Source organism: Elaeis guineensis, chromosome 16 (genome assembly GCF_000442705.2).
Source record: "Elaeis guineensis isolate ETL-2024a chromosome 16, EG11, whole genome shotgun sequence".
NCBI lineage: Eukaryota > Viridiplantae > Streptophyta > Magnoliopsida > Arecales > Arecaceae > Elaeis > Elaeis guineensis.
The window spans coordinates 30,826,832-30,839,118 of NC_026008.2; the positions used below are offsets into that span (position 1 = coordinate 30,826,832).

Below are 12,287 nucleotides of genomic sequence, written 5' to 3' on the forward strand. Positions count from 1 at the left end.
AAAGAAAAATGGTGTGACGGCGGTTGTTCATGCCATCTAGTTACAAGGTATGTACAAGACTGTGTCAGAGGCCATTGCCAAGCAAAAATACAAGGCAAAAGGCCCTGACACTCCGGTGATCATGACGGCCAGTCGGAGGCCGTCCGGCGGCCCCGCCGGCTCCTTCTCCTCCCACTTTTTCTGTTTTCCTCTTTCTCTCTCTTTATTTTCCTCTCTTTCTCTCTTTTTTTCTTCCGATTCGGATCCGTTTGCCTTCGTCGGTTCGGTACGGTACGAAACCGTACCAAACCATACCGTCGGCCAGTCGATACGGCCGGCGGTACCGGTTCAGCATACTTTGGTATTAACTGTTTTCAAGTGCACTTTAGTGTTTTCAAACAAAGCTGTATTGGTAAGTGGACTTATTTGATAACTATTATAAGATGTCATTCCGTAATTATATGACTTTTAATAAATATTGATCCTTATTCTTCTGTTGTTCTTCTTTTTGGATATTTATATTGTTTTCTATGTTTGGATACTTGCTGAGTTGTGAAGCTCATCACTGAATATTTAAATTTTAGAGTGAAAGACCAATCAACATTAGTCTACTAGCAAGCCTGAAGTGTTCTTGGAGTACATAATGAAGCTATTAGTGTAAAAAGAAAGACTTAAGTCGTTTTTGCATATCTTAAGGTAATTTTTTTAATTATAGAAGTGGTTGTATTAGTAAAGGAGAAAGAGTTTTGAAATGTACCTATGCTGAAAGATATAAAATATGCCTCTATAATAAACTAGTTTGAGTTATAAAGATGATGGAATGAAGTGAATTTTGTTATGATTCAGGTTGTAAACTGCAAAAAAATTAAATTTGGATGAGACTTAATGTGAGGACCTCTACGAGCGTGTGTTTAGTCCCAAATTAACTGTGCACTTGGGAGATCTTGGGTATTTATACAAGCTAAGAACGCCGAGTTAGAAGTTCTGGCTAGCCTTTTTGGGAGGTCTTCGGTCATTACACTTAGTTTGCTTCTTATGATCTAATACACATTTATTTATGACTACATGATTTGACATTTAAAATGAGATTTATGTACTTTCGCACAAAGTAATTGAGCTGAAATCAGGCAAATGATCAAATGTAATTGCATTCATGCTTGGAACTTGGCAGACAGTGTTCATGATACTTTCACCGGCAGGGTGAGTGTTCTTTTCTTCCTATCACTCTTCAGTTAGGCATGGTTTGGTTGCCCATATAGGGCATTAATTTTTTCCTTTTAGATGCAGATCTAAAAGGACTTATGTTAGAACAGCATGGCTGCTGGCCAGCCAATTAGATGTGAGAATAGGTGGCTTTATGAATGGGCAATCTATTCTGTTTTTAGCTGTTATGTCCTAGAAGGACTTGACAGGAAGTTTAAGGGTCGGCTAATATGCTTTGGAAGAGAAGTTGGTTGTTCTGTGTACTGATTATATATTGTTTGAAGAAGGTTGGGGAGAAGATTAGGGCATTGATCTTGCTTTCGTCGCTTTCCCCTTCATTTGAGTCTTTGATGACTGCTCTTCTTGTGGGAAGGAGCACTATCAAGATAGATGAGGTCACTTCTGTACTTCTCCAGAATGAGATTCTCAGATAGAAAAATCGAGCTACGAGTTTAGGCAGTGACTCGGCTTTGGCGGTGACTGAAGGTGGTGGCAGAGGACGAAGCGGCAGAGGATCGCAAGATGGGCAGTCCAGGTCTAGATCCAAGTTGAGGGAGATGAGTTGGGGCATTGAGTCAGAGATTGTCAATAGCTCAAAAATCGGATGCAGACTACTGCGACGGTGGTCCAAAATAGCGACATTGAAGAATATGATGATATTCTTCTGATTCAAATGAGGTATCTACTTCTCCTCAGTGAATTTTAGATTCAGCATGTTCGCATCATGTTTGTTGCACAGAGGACTTGTTTGACTTCCTAGAGAGTAGTGAGGATACTGTTCATTTGTTAGATGGATCGAGCTGTGCGATCAAGGGCATTGGGATAGTCAGCTTGTAGACACCTGATGGAATAGTGAGGAAGTTGGGTGAGGTTCGATACATACCCCACTTCAGAAATAATCTGATTTCACTGAACCGACTGGATTCAAACAGCTACAGATGGAGAGCTAATGATAGAATCCTGAAGGTTGTGCATGGCAGTAGGGTTGTTATGAAGGGAAAGAAGTGTGGAGGATACTATCTCTTGATAAGGAGCTTAGTGTGAAGTAGAGCTTCAGGTGCTAGTGGAAGCTCAGCGTGAGATGAAGCTCCAGGTACAGATGGATTGGACACGAGATGGAAGATTCGAGAGGATGACAGACAACATCGCAGGATGAAGTTCCTATTGCCGTAGGAGACTACCTCGAGTAGATCTCAGATCAGATAGATCACAGTATATGACGGAGATGGGATTGTTCATTCATGAGCAGCTAGACATTTGCCCCAAGACAGGGGTGAGATCATCTAAAAGCTCTCAAAATTATATGGAGGCCAAATGTCGAGTCGAGATGGAGATTATTGGGTTTTGACATCTCGAATTCGATCCACAGCAACAAAGTCCAAGATGGAGAAGCCCACTTGCAGACCCATAGGAGCAAGGCTTGTAGGCCGCAGGCGCGTAGCCCACAGGTGTGTAGGCCTGTAGGTGTGGCTCGCAGATGCGCGCAGCCTGCAGCGCGCAGGCCCGTAGGCGCACGCAAGCCCAGCACGTGTGGCCCAGGACACTCGAGACGCACGGTCCACCGCACGGTCTAGCGTGTGCAGCGTGCGGTCCACGCGTGCATAGCGTGCGGTCCATGTGTGGTTTCATGCGGTCCACCATGTGACATGAGGTCCTTGTCGCGAGTCACCTGCGGATGTGCGCGATCGGACGGCCACGGATGTGTGTGGGCGCGATCGAACGGCTGCGGATACTTGTAGGGGTGATCAGGCAGCCAGAATCCTAACAGGAGTCGTTTTTAGGGTTTTTTAAAGGGGCCTAACGGCTTGTGGGCAGGTGGCAGCAGCTTTGAGCGGCTGAAGAGCAAGGATAGTGGCAGAGAGTCTTCTTGGTGGGTTTTGAGAGCTTTGTAAGGATTTTTTATGCTTCTTATTGAGAGATTGATGTATGGGGTAGAGGGTTTGATCTCTTTTTGTATTTATTCTCTTATAGTGAAGCTTGCATGCTCTGTGGAGGTAAGCCTTGGGCTGATCCACGTTATTTGATTGTGTTTTTGTGCATCTCTCTTCTTCCTTCCTCCTATGGTATCTACACCAGCGTTTGAGATTTTGGTCGGAGATCCGTATGCCGCACTCATGAGGGATCCTCCTAACAAATCTGACCCGCATTCGACCCATCTTAAATAGGTTTAGGTTTGGATTAAATGGGTTCGGATTGTAAACAGGTTGGCCTATTTAACCCGTTCAGATATTTGGGTCAGGTTCAGGTTTTAACCTTCCAACTTGTTTAACCCGTTTATCATATGGGTCGGGTTGGATCTGGTCTACCTATTGAATGATTTTAATCGCGCCCATTGTTTGGCTCGCTGCCCACTGTCCCATAATGTCATATCAGTCATCATGTGGTCCTGTTTAAAATTTGATTGGACTCGAGTGCGGCTTGCCAAGAGAAACAAATGCGCAATTCCACGATAGTGAATCCGGTTTTCCAAATAAAAAAACATGCATGGGTGTGTAGTTCCATGGCTATGACTGTGATTGCTGTTTTTCAAAATAAAAAAACACGCGCCCAGTGCCCACCCACTGACCCATTTTTCTCTCGTGACCCACTGACCCACCCACTAATCCATGTGACCCATTTCTCTCTTACTGTGCCCAAATACGAGTTGTACTTCTCTCTTCTCCCATTTCTACTTCTCCGATTCTCCCTCCCCATTCTTCCCTCGCGGCCTTGCCTCCTCTCCTCTCCATGACCTCCACCTCTCCCAATTTGGTCTCTCTCTCTTTTTGGTTAGGATAATGGAGGGATGGCGGGACTGAGTTGGAGGCGAGGGGGAGCGCCGGAGCGGAGCATCAAGGGAAGGTGGGACCGAGCCGGAGACGAGCAAGAGCGCCAGAGTGGAGCGGTGAGGGATGGCGGGCCACGGGACCGAGTTGGAGATGAGGGGGAGTGCCGAAGCGGAGCGGTGAGGGATGGTGGGCCGCGGGACCGAGCCGGAGATGTGGGGGAGCACCGGAATAGGATAGGGTGGAGTGGCGGTGAGGTGGCCAAGAGCGGAGAGGCCCGTGAGGTCTCCTTCTCCAGTTCATTCTCTCTCTCTCTCTCTCTCTCTCTCTCTCTTTTTCAAACAGGTCATAAATGGGTGGGTCTTTGCTTTTTTTTAATTGGATTGTAAATGGGTCACAAACAGGTTGGGTCGATAACCTATTTATTAAACAAGTCGGGTTTGGGTTGGAGCTTTTTTGAGTCGATTTGTATTTGATCCAACTCATTTATATCCGACCCAACCCGATTGCCACACCTAGTTTATTTCTTTAGGGTCCTTTGTCAACTAGTATTTTTTAATAATTCAATTCGAAAAAGTGGCACACTAGCATGAAAAGATTCTCTGCATTATTCTTTCCTTTTCTTTTCTTTAACCTAAGCTAAATTTAACTACTCTAGAATAGTGTATAGCTATATTTTGAACGCATAAATTTAGTTTATAAGTACTGGAAGCTGATCACAATCATTGTAGATATTTTTGTTTATTGCCATATAACATGGGCACCACATAATTCCAGTTAACTTATCATACAAGTTAATATGTCAAAACTATGTATAGATATTGACAACACCATAAGACTTAGTATGTATAGTGAAAATTATTGGTGGATCTTCACTATGCCCAAACATTCATAATATGTGGATGTTAGTCATGTTTTTGGTTCTCGAAAGCTTATATACTAGGAGGACTTTTGATGGTACAAACATGATGGACATGGACTGCTTTAAGTCACATAGCTATTGCGATATGTATTTCATAGGTTTAGGATGGAGGCACAGCTGTTGTTTTCATTTTGCGATACGTATATGTTTAGGATGGAAGACAACTGTTGTTTTTGTAGGATTAGGCACTATGTGGTTGTTGAGGTTTGAAATCGTTTGCCGTTAAATATCATGCATGTACAGTGAGATGCTGTATCTAACTAATCATTGCATGTACAATACAATAAACTATATGCAAAATAAGAATTAGGCATCTCATAATGAAAATTTTTGCTAGTCTGTTGAAGAAGTATAGTATTCCCCTGAACTTGTGACTATTCATCATCAATAATTATCATTGGCTAATTTCCATGTGAATCATTTGGAGTTCCGAGCTAGACTTAGCTACACTTGAGTGAATCTCCACTCAGATCTGGTCAGGTCTAGACTGGACAATGGGGATCCCACATTGATGGTTTGTGCAATTATATGTGATCTACTACTATTAAACTACCTGCATACAAAAAAAATTGTGATTTGTAGACCCTTAGCCCATGCATCAAGTGGTCAAAAAATTGGACAGTCTAAGTAAAATTAAATTATATATTTTTTTCAATTACTTGATGTATGGGCTAGGAGCCTCTAAATCATATAACTTTTGATGTGTAAGTAGTTTAGGGATAATAGATCACATCCAATGGCTCAAATTATCAATGTGGGACCTCCATTATCCAGTATAGATCTGGCTAGATTTGAGTAGAGATCTACTTGATTGTGTAGCCAAGTCCAGCTTTGGAGCTTTTCCCTGATAGCTCCATCCCTTTAAGATATCTCTTAGAGGTTTGCATAGTTAGATTAAAATTATAACAAAAAGAGATTTAATTAGTTATTTAAAAAAGAGGATCCTAGAAAATAACAAAAAGATGAGTTCCTCTGCACCAGGACCAAGTGACCCCAATGTACAATTGGGTTACAAAGCAGTTTCTCTGGTGCCTTGCATCTTTAATCCGCAGGGTCATATCAACTTAGGCAGGCTTTAGAAAGCCACCTCACCTTAAAACCTTGCTCTTCTAATCTGAAACAAGAGATAGAGGATCTATGAAGGAGAGAGTAGAGGATAAAATTTCAGGAGTTGGTGATAAATGGCAGGCATTGAGAAGAAACACTTGGTTTGATGGGGCAGCAAGGTGTGTCCTGGTGTCCCCCCTCCATTCTTTTGCTCTTACCTTGTCTGCCACCTTTCCTTGATGAATCCTCTACTTGCTCTCCTAACCGTCCCCTCCCCAGTCCCCGCCCACCCACCCCCCAAACCGTTTCCTTCCACCCCGTACTTCTCCATGTCTCCTCTTCATCCTCTCTTGCTGTGCCCTCCCCTTCCTCCCTTCGCCTTTGCCATCTGTCTCTCTTTTACCCTTCCTCTTCCTTTTCTGCATGGTCACCTGCTTAAAAATCTGTAGATCATCTCGGCTACATCAACATCTCCAGCTGTCCGCATACCATGTCCATGTTTTAAAATTTTATTTGTAGCTTTATTTCATCCAATCTTTTGAGTGGACGTCTAATTCTCAAATGAATCAGGAAAAGAAAAACAAAGAATATCTCTGAAATGTTTTAAACCGGTTTGTTAGAGATAATTAGGCATGAGCATTTATGGGGTTTAGGCTCATAATGTTAAATGCCAGACAATAGCATGCTGATATGGTAACGTTATAATGGCATACACTAATATTTTCCTTACGTTAATAAATGAACATTTTCCTAGATAAGTCCTATGCTTTAAATAACATAACTCAAGTTTGTGCTGTTCTTGTTCTTTATAGATTTATTAGCTGCGGCTTTTATGTTTCTTGTGTCAACTCCTAAATTGAGAACTTCGCATTTTGCATATATATGTTTTGTTGTTTTTTCAGGCTGCTCTCTCATATCTGCGTTCTGACAGGGCGAACTCTATATTTTGGACTCGAGCCTTAAACATTCCATTTCCTCATTCTTTTGTATTTCCTGATTCGCTAAGAGGGAAAGACAATGATGCCATGTGCCAAGGTAGTGAATGTGGATATCCTGTAACCCAAAACACTGGTGAAACATCTGGTCATGGGCACAGTGCAAAAAAAGAGGTCAGCAATCCTCCTGAAAGAATTACCTTCCCCCTTCTCTCTGAATATGGTTTGCACAGGACTGAGTGAATATGCAGCTTAGCATTCATAATTTATTGTGGGAGATATGAATGGTGGAGGACATATTGTTCTTACAATTTTATCATGTGAATTGAATTTTTTAACATTCAGCTGATGAATATTGCATTTTTGTGTTAGGATGCTAATATCATAGTGGAGAAAAGAAATGATGAAGCTTTAAAAACACAAAGTGAAGAGACTATCTGGGTTGAAGGTCTTGTTCCTGGAATTGATTTCTGTAACCATGGTATGTTGGTATCTTAGTTGTCCCATTATACATTTACATGTTATTCAAAGAATATCCACCAAATGAAAATGTGCATGATAAATGATTTCTTGTGCATATGGAACCAAGGTTTTTGAAACTGGTATCCGGACCCGAATCGGTTCTTGACTGATTTGGTATGGTATGGAACTGGTGTCCGGACCCGAACCGGTTCCTGACTGATTTGGTACGGTACTCGTTTCATACCGTACCGACAGTTGGTATGGTGAAGCATGCCATAATACCGTACCGACACTTGGTATGGTGAAGCATGCCAGTTCCATATCGGCATGCTTTTTTTTTTCATTTTTTTTCAATTTTTTTTCAATCCAATCAATTTTTTTATTTATGAATAATTTTAGATCCAAATTAATGTTTATTTATGTTATATAATGTTTCTATCACTCCGAAATAAAATAAAAAAAACTAAAACAGTGCATTAAATGTATTTAAAGTACAAACTATAAAGTACAATATACTAACTTCAAGATCTCTACTGATCTAGTTTTTCGTTGAGTGTCGATGATGCTTGTAAATATCTGGATCATTCGCATAATTAGAAGGAATATCAACCATCCCTCTAATCATGTAGCATTGTAGTCTTGAGCGCTCATCCCATAAGGCATGTGCTTTAGATTGTAGGATATCTTAGATCTCTTGCTTAAGCTCTGGCTTTGAGAGCTATCCTCAGATTGATGGTATGACTGTGAAGGTGTCTATTCAAATATACTGATAGTAAAATTCGATCCGTAAGATGTTTTGGACTGCATAGGATAGTAATCGCTGGAAGACAATACCTCAGATGCACATATTTATATCCATATAGATCATAAACTGCCTACAGATAATAGGATCCATAATGCGAGGATGAACCTAATACATCCATAGATCCTACTCCATGTGCGAGGTCATCTGCAGCTGCATCCTGTGTCGAACGACCTTTAGGAGCCTATCACCTCATATCCTTGCGGGCTCTATCAGCTTGTGCACCGAGGTCTCTATCTTGTGTGGCATGCATATACTAGGACTCATTGGTGAATCGAAGAGCATCCTGCGACTGCATCTCAGGAACAATGGTCTCTTGTCTTTCATTCCCTCTTGGACTATCGGATCCATGACCATCAAAATTGTCATTACTCTCCTTGATCTCTGAATTTGAGTAAGCTGACTCCATTTTTTTATCGAGGCTGTAACTGTCTTTTTTTTTCTTTATCTTTTCATTGAGTAGTTGCTTGGTCTCCCTTCATGCCTTTCTATGATCGATTTTGCTGTGTCTGGGAGGATAGATGTCTTCTTTCTGATTGAGATGACCGGCCTCGTCTCAATATTTCTCATTCAAATCTCTAGGAGGATGTCATGGAGTCACATGATGAATGACTCTCCAATGGCTTTTCAAGCTGTGGTTAATTAGCTAGAACCTTATGTGGAATATTTCTATTTGCCCATTGCTTTAGATCCACCCTAATCTTCCTAGCTACTAAACCAACTGGTCATGGAAGAGATCCTGGTTCATTAAGCTCAGGCTCTTACTACTGGCCTGCGGGCCATCCGATCATTAGATCCTTATCATCAAGAGCATAATCATTTATCATCGGATCCATGTGCTTGAGCTGTACTTCCTCTTGGATGCAATCTAGTCTCAACCTCAGATTATAGTGAACACATTCAAGATTGTTAAGGTGTCTGTGTCGGATGATTTCTTTGCTTGCTATGGATGAGGGCCAAAGTTGACCAATTGCGCTCACAGCCACTAGAAGAGACCATCTAGGAAAGAATGCAGATTGCTATATCTTTCAAAGTATTTGCGGATTGTCCAAAATGAATTTACCATTTAGCTGCAAAAATATTAAGCAAAATTGCATATCAGATTGAATAAAATTAGTAGACAGGCAATGTCAACCAAGTCTTGTCGTTATTGATATCTAATTTACTTGGTTTCATCCTTTTTTTTGCTTATGACAGCCGATGAGAGTCTAAAGTTGTCTGTTCTCTCTCTAAACTGTCTCGTCTATGAAAAATATATTTGTTAAGGTTAATAACTATGTTATTAATTGTAGACTAGATTTAGTTAAATGCTCATACGTCAGTTAAATTAACATACCTCTTGCAGATACATAGCTGTGATTTTTAGATCGGGTACTATTTTATATATCACATTACGGATCAGAAGCTCATTATCCATATCCCTCTCAGGTATGATGTATTGAAATATCGGATTCAGGTAGTAAGTTGTAGATAAATTTCATAAATGATTAAGTAAACTTATACAAGTACAGGAGCAAAAAAATTTTTAGAGGATTTTTGCTTTCATGCTTACCTGCTTGGTACAAGTCTCTACCTATTTGATAGTCTCATTGTCGTTCGATGATGCTGATATATTTTTGGACGTATTTCGGATCAATCTTACAGATCTATTTTTTGTCCTCTTCATCATGTAATACAAGAAGTCCATCTGAGGGTATCTTTCACTGTCCACGATCCGAAGTACCTCGTATAACAATTTGATAGCCTTCATTATTTTATCGGCCCATTGCCAGAATGATTGACTCATCGTCAAGTTTTCCACGTGACTTTCCTCAATGTTGGCTCTCGTATATCTGCTCTTCTGCCACCGGCACTGATAAATATCTGACGTAAGATTGCTTTTTTGTCCAGAAGGCTATCAAGTGCTATGTTGTTTGTAGCAAACCGTATGACATCTGATTTCAAGATCTCTCTTCTAGCGTATGTCCACATCAGTGACAGGACCCATATATGATTATAGATGAATTTAGTAATAATCTGGGCTGAGTCTACTACCTATTGTATCTTATGAAGCTTCCCAATATCCATTAATATGAGATTGATGCAATGTGCAGCACATGAGGTTCAGTGAATATGCAGTCGCCACCTCATCAGCAACTCCTCAGTGGCCTTATATTGCATCTCATTATCTGTGATGACTTGCATGATATGCTGCTCTCCTACTGCATCAATCACCTCCATCAGTCTGAGGAAGTATATAGTGTCGTGCACCTTATCTGAAGCATCAATTGATTTGTGAAAAAATATTTTTTCATCATAATATGTCAAGAAGTTGATGCTCTATCTGGTAGGATCGGTCCAACTATCACACATCACTGTCAGACGTCAGTCCGTATGTGGGCCATTTATTCTTATAAGAAAAAATCCATCTTTGCAGATACTTCTTGTTATTGTTAAGAAGCTCATCATAGATGTCTCTGGATCTTGGAGGATCTATACTCGGATCGGCAGCTTGTATGGTTAAAAATGGTAGAGCAATAGTATGTGTTGCCTATTGTATTCGCTAGAATATGGTTGAAATGAAATCATAATCTAATAACTCATCATATATCCTTCTTATTCTTCTCCAGCATACTATCGATCCTCTGTTACTTTGAATCATTACTAGAGAAAGCATGTGGATTGAAGTCATGGATGGTGGCTTTGGTTGGAATCTCTATGTAGGGCTTAATCTTACTACCAAAAGTTCCCAGCATGGATAAAATATTTTGCCTACCTTTGCTGATGGTCTCCCTAACTGACGAGATCCTGAATTCGGACTCTTCCCCAATGGTAATAGAGCCAGACCCTAATTCGCAGCATAGACGGTCCAAATTGTTTTTGATATTTGGCTCTCCTTTAGTTGGTATTGATCATCCAAACTTGCTTGAATGGCAGTCTTAATCTATGCCTTCTCATCATTTGGAGCAGAGGCCTCTTCTAACTCTGTGGAGTGATAGGAAGGTGCCTTTGTGGCTTGACGGTCCACCTTTGCCCTCTTTTGCTTTGCCCTCTTCTTCGTTGTTTTGAAATTAGCAAAATGCTTCATCAGTTGTCGGACCTCATGTGGGCATTTCTGATATATGGCTACATCGGGGTAATCACCAGTCAAGTGCTGCTTCAACCTAGTCATCCTTTTTCTCTTAAACTCTGTGTTGCACCATTTTCATTTCTAGTTATGCCAAATCGAGAGTATTTCGTTATGGTCCCAACCAATATCATATTCTGAATTTTTTTCTTACTTGATGGATTCATTTCTGCAAGTTTAACAAAACACGTTAGTTTAATAATTACGTAAAAATAATAAAATTATCATCCTAAAAAAAATCTAAATTTTAAACTTCAGAAAATATATCTGAATAATGTATTTCATAGTTCTAATTTTTTATAATTTTTATTTATATCTGATTTTTTTCTATATTAAAAAATAATTTTAAATCTCATAAATTCAGAAAAATATGTTATATGCTTCAAACAATGCTTCTGAATTAGTTAAAATGTATTACTAATTTTACATATATTTTTTAAATTGATTACATATTTTTCATTATTTAATTAATTAAAAAATATTTTTTAATTTTAAAAATTTTAAAAATTTATTTGAGGTTAGATCCAAGTAGAAACATATTGTGGATGCTATATATATTTTTCTAGCCTATAAACATGCATTAAATGCTATTTATTTTTAATTTTATTCAAAATTAGGCTTATGCTACTATTCCATCATGCATCAAAATTTTCACAAATGGATATCAATTTTATGCTGAAAATAGCTTGAATCATCCTAAAAATATTCTGATTTTATATTTATTTTTTAAATTTTATTTTTTTTAAATTTTTTATTTTAAAAATATATTTTTAATTTTTAAAATATATGGTGAATAAAAATTAATGATTTTAGCGTCATCGTGTAGATTATCCAAAGATCTACAACATATAATGAAATCATACCAAAATAAAAAATTTTGGCATGATTTCTGCTTATTTTCCTATTTGTTATCATTTTTCGGTCAAAAAAATGCAAAAAAGAAAATAAATGAGAGAGGAAAAGTTGGATTACCTTGAATTTGGTTGAAAAATAACTTTATTTTCCGATGAAATCAAAGAGAATCTAGCAATTTAGGGTGTTGCTTTTTTCCTTCTATTTAAAACTA

The 12,287-nt window shown here is 39.2% G+C and overlaps 1 protein-coding gene across 5 annotated transcripts in view; it reads left to right on the top strand.

Moving 5' to 3' along the window:
• LOC105059337 (uncharacterized) overlaps nucleotides 1–12,287 on the top strand; it is a 113,662-nt gene that overhangs the window by 44,236 nt on the left and 57,139 nt on the right. For all 5 annotated transcript variants that reach the window (XM_010942599.4, XM_010942596.3, XM_010942597.3 and 2 more), the window contains 2 exons: nucleotides 6,848–7,025; nucleotides 7,224–7,332. In XM_010942599.4, the coding sequence (XP_010940901.1) occupies nucleotides 6,848–7,025; nucleotides 7,224–7,332 (287 nt within the window). The remainder of the gene's footprint in view (nucleotides 1–6,847; nucleotides 7,026–7,223; nucleotides 7,333–12,287) is intronic.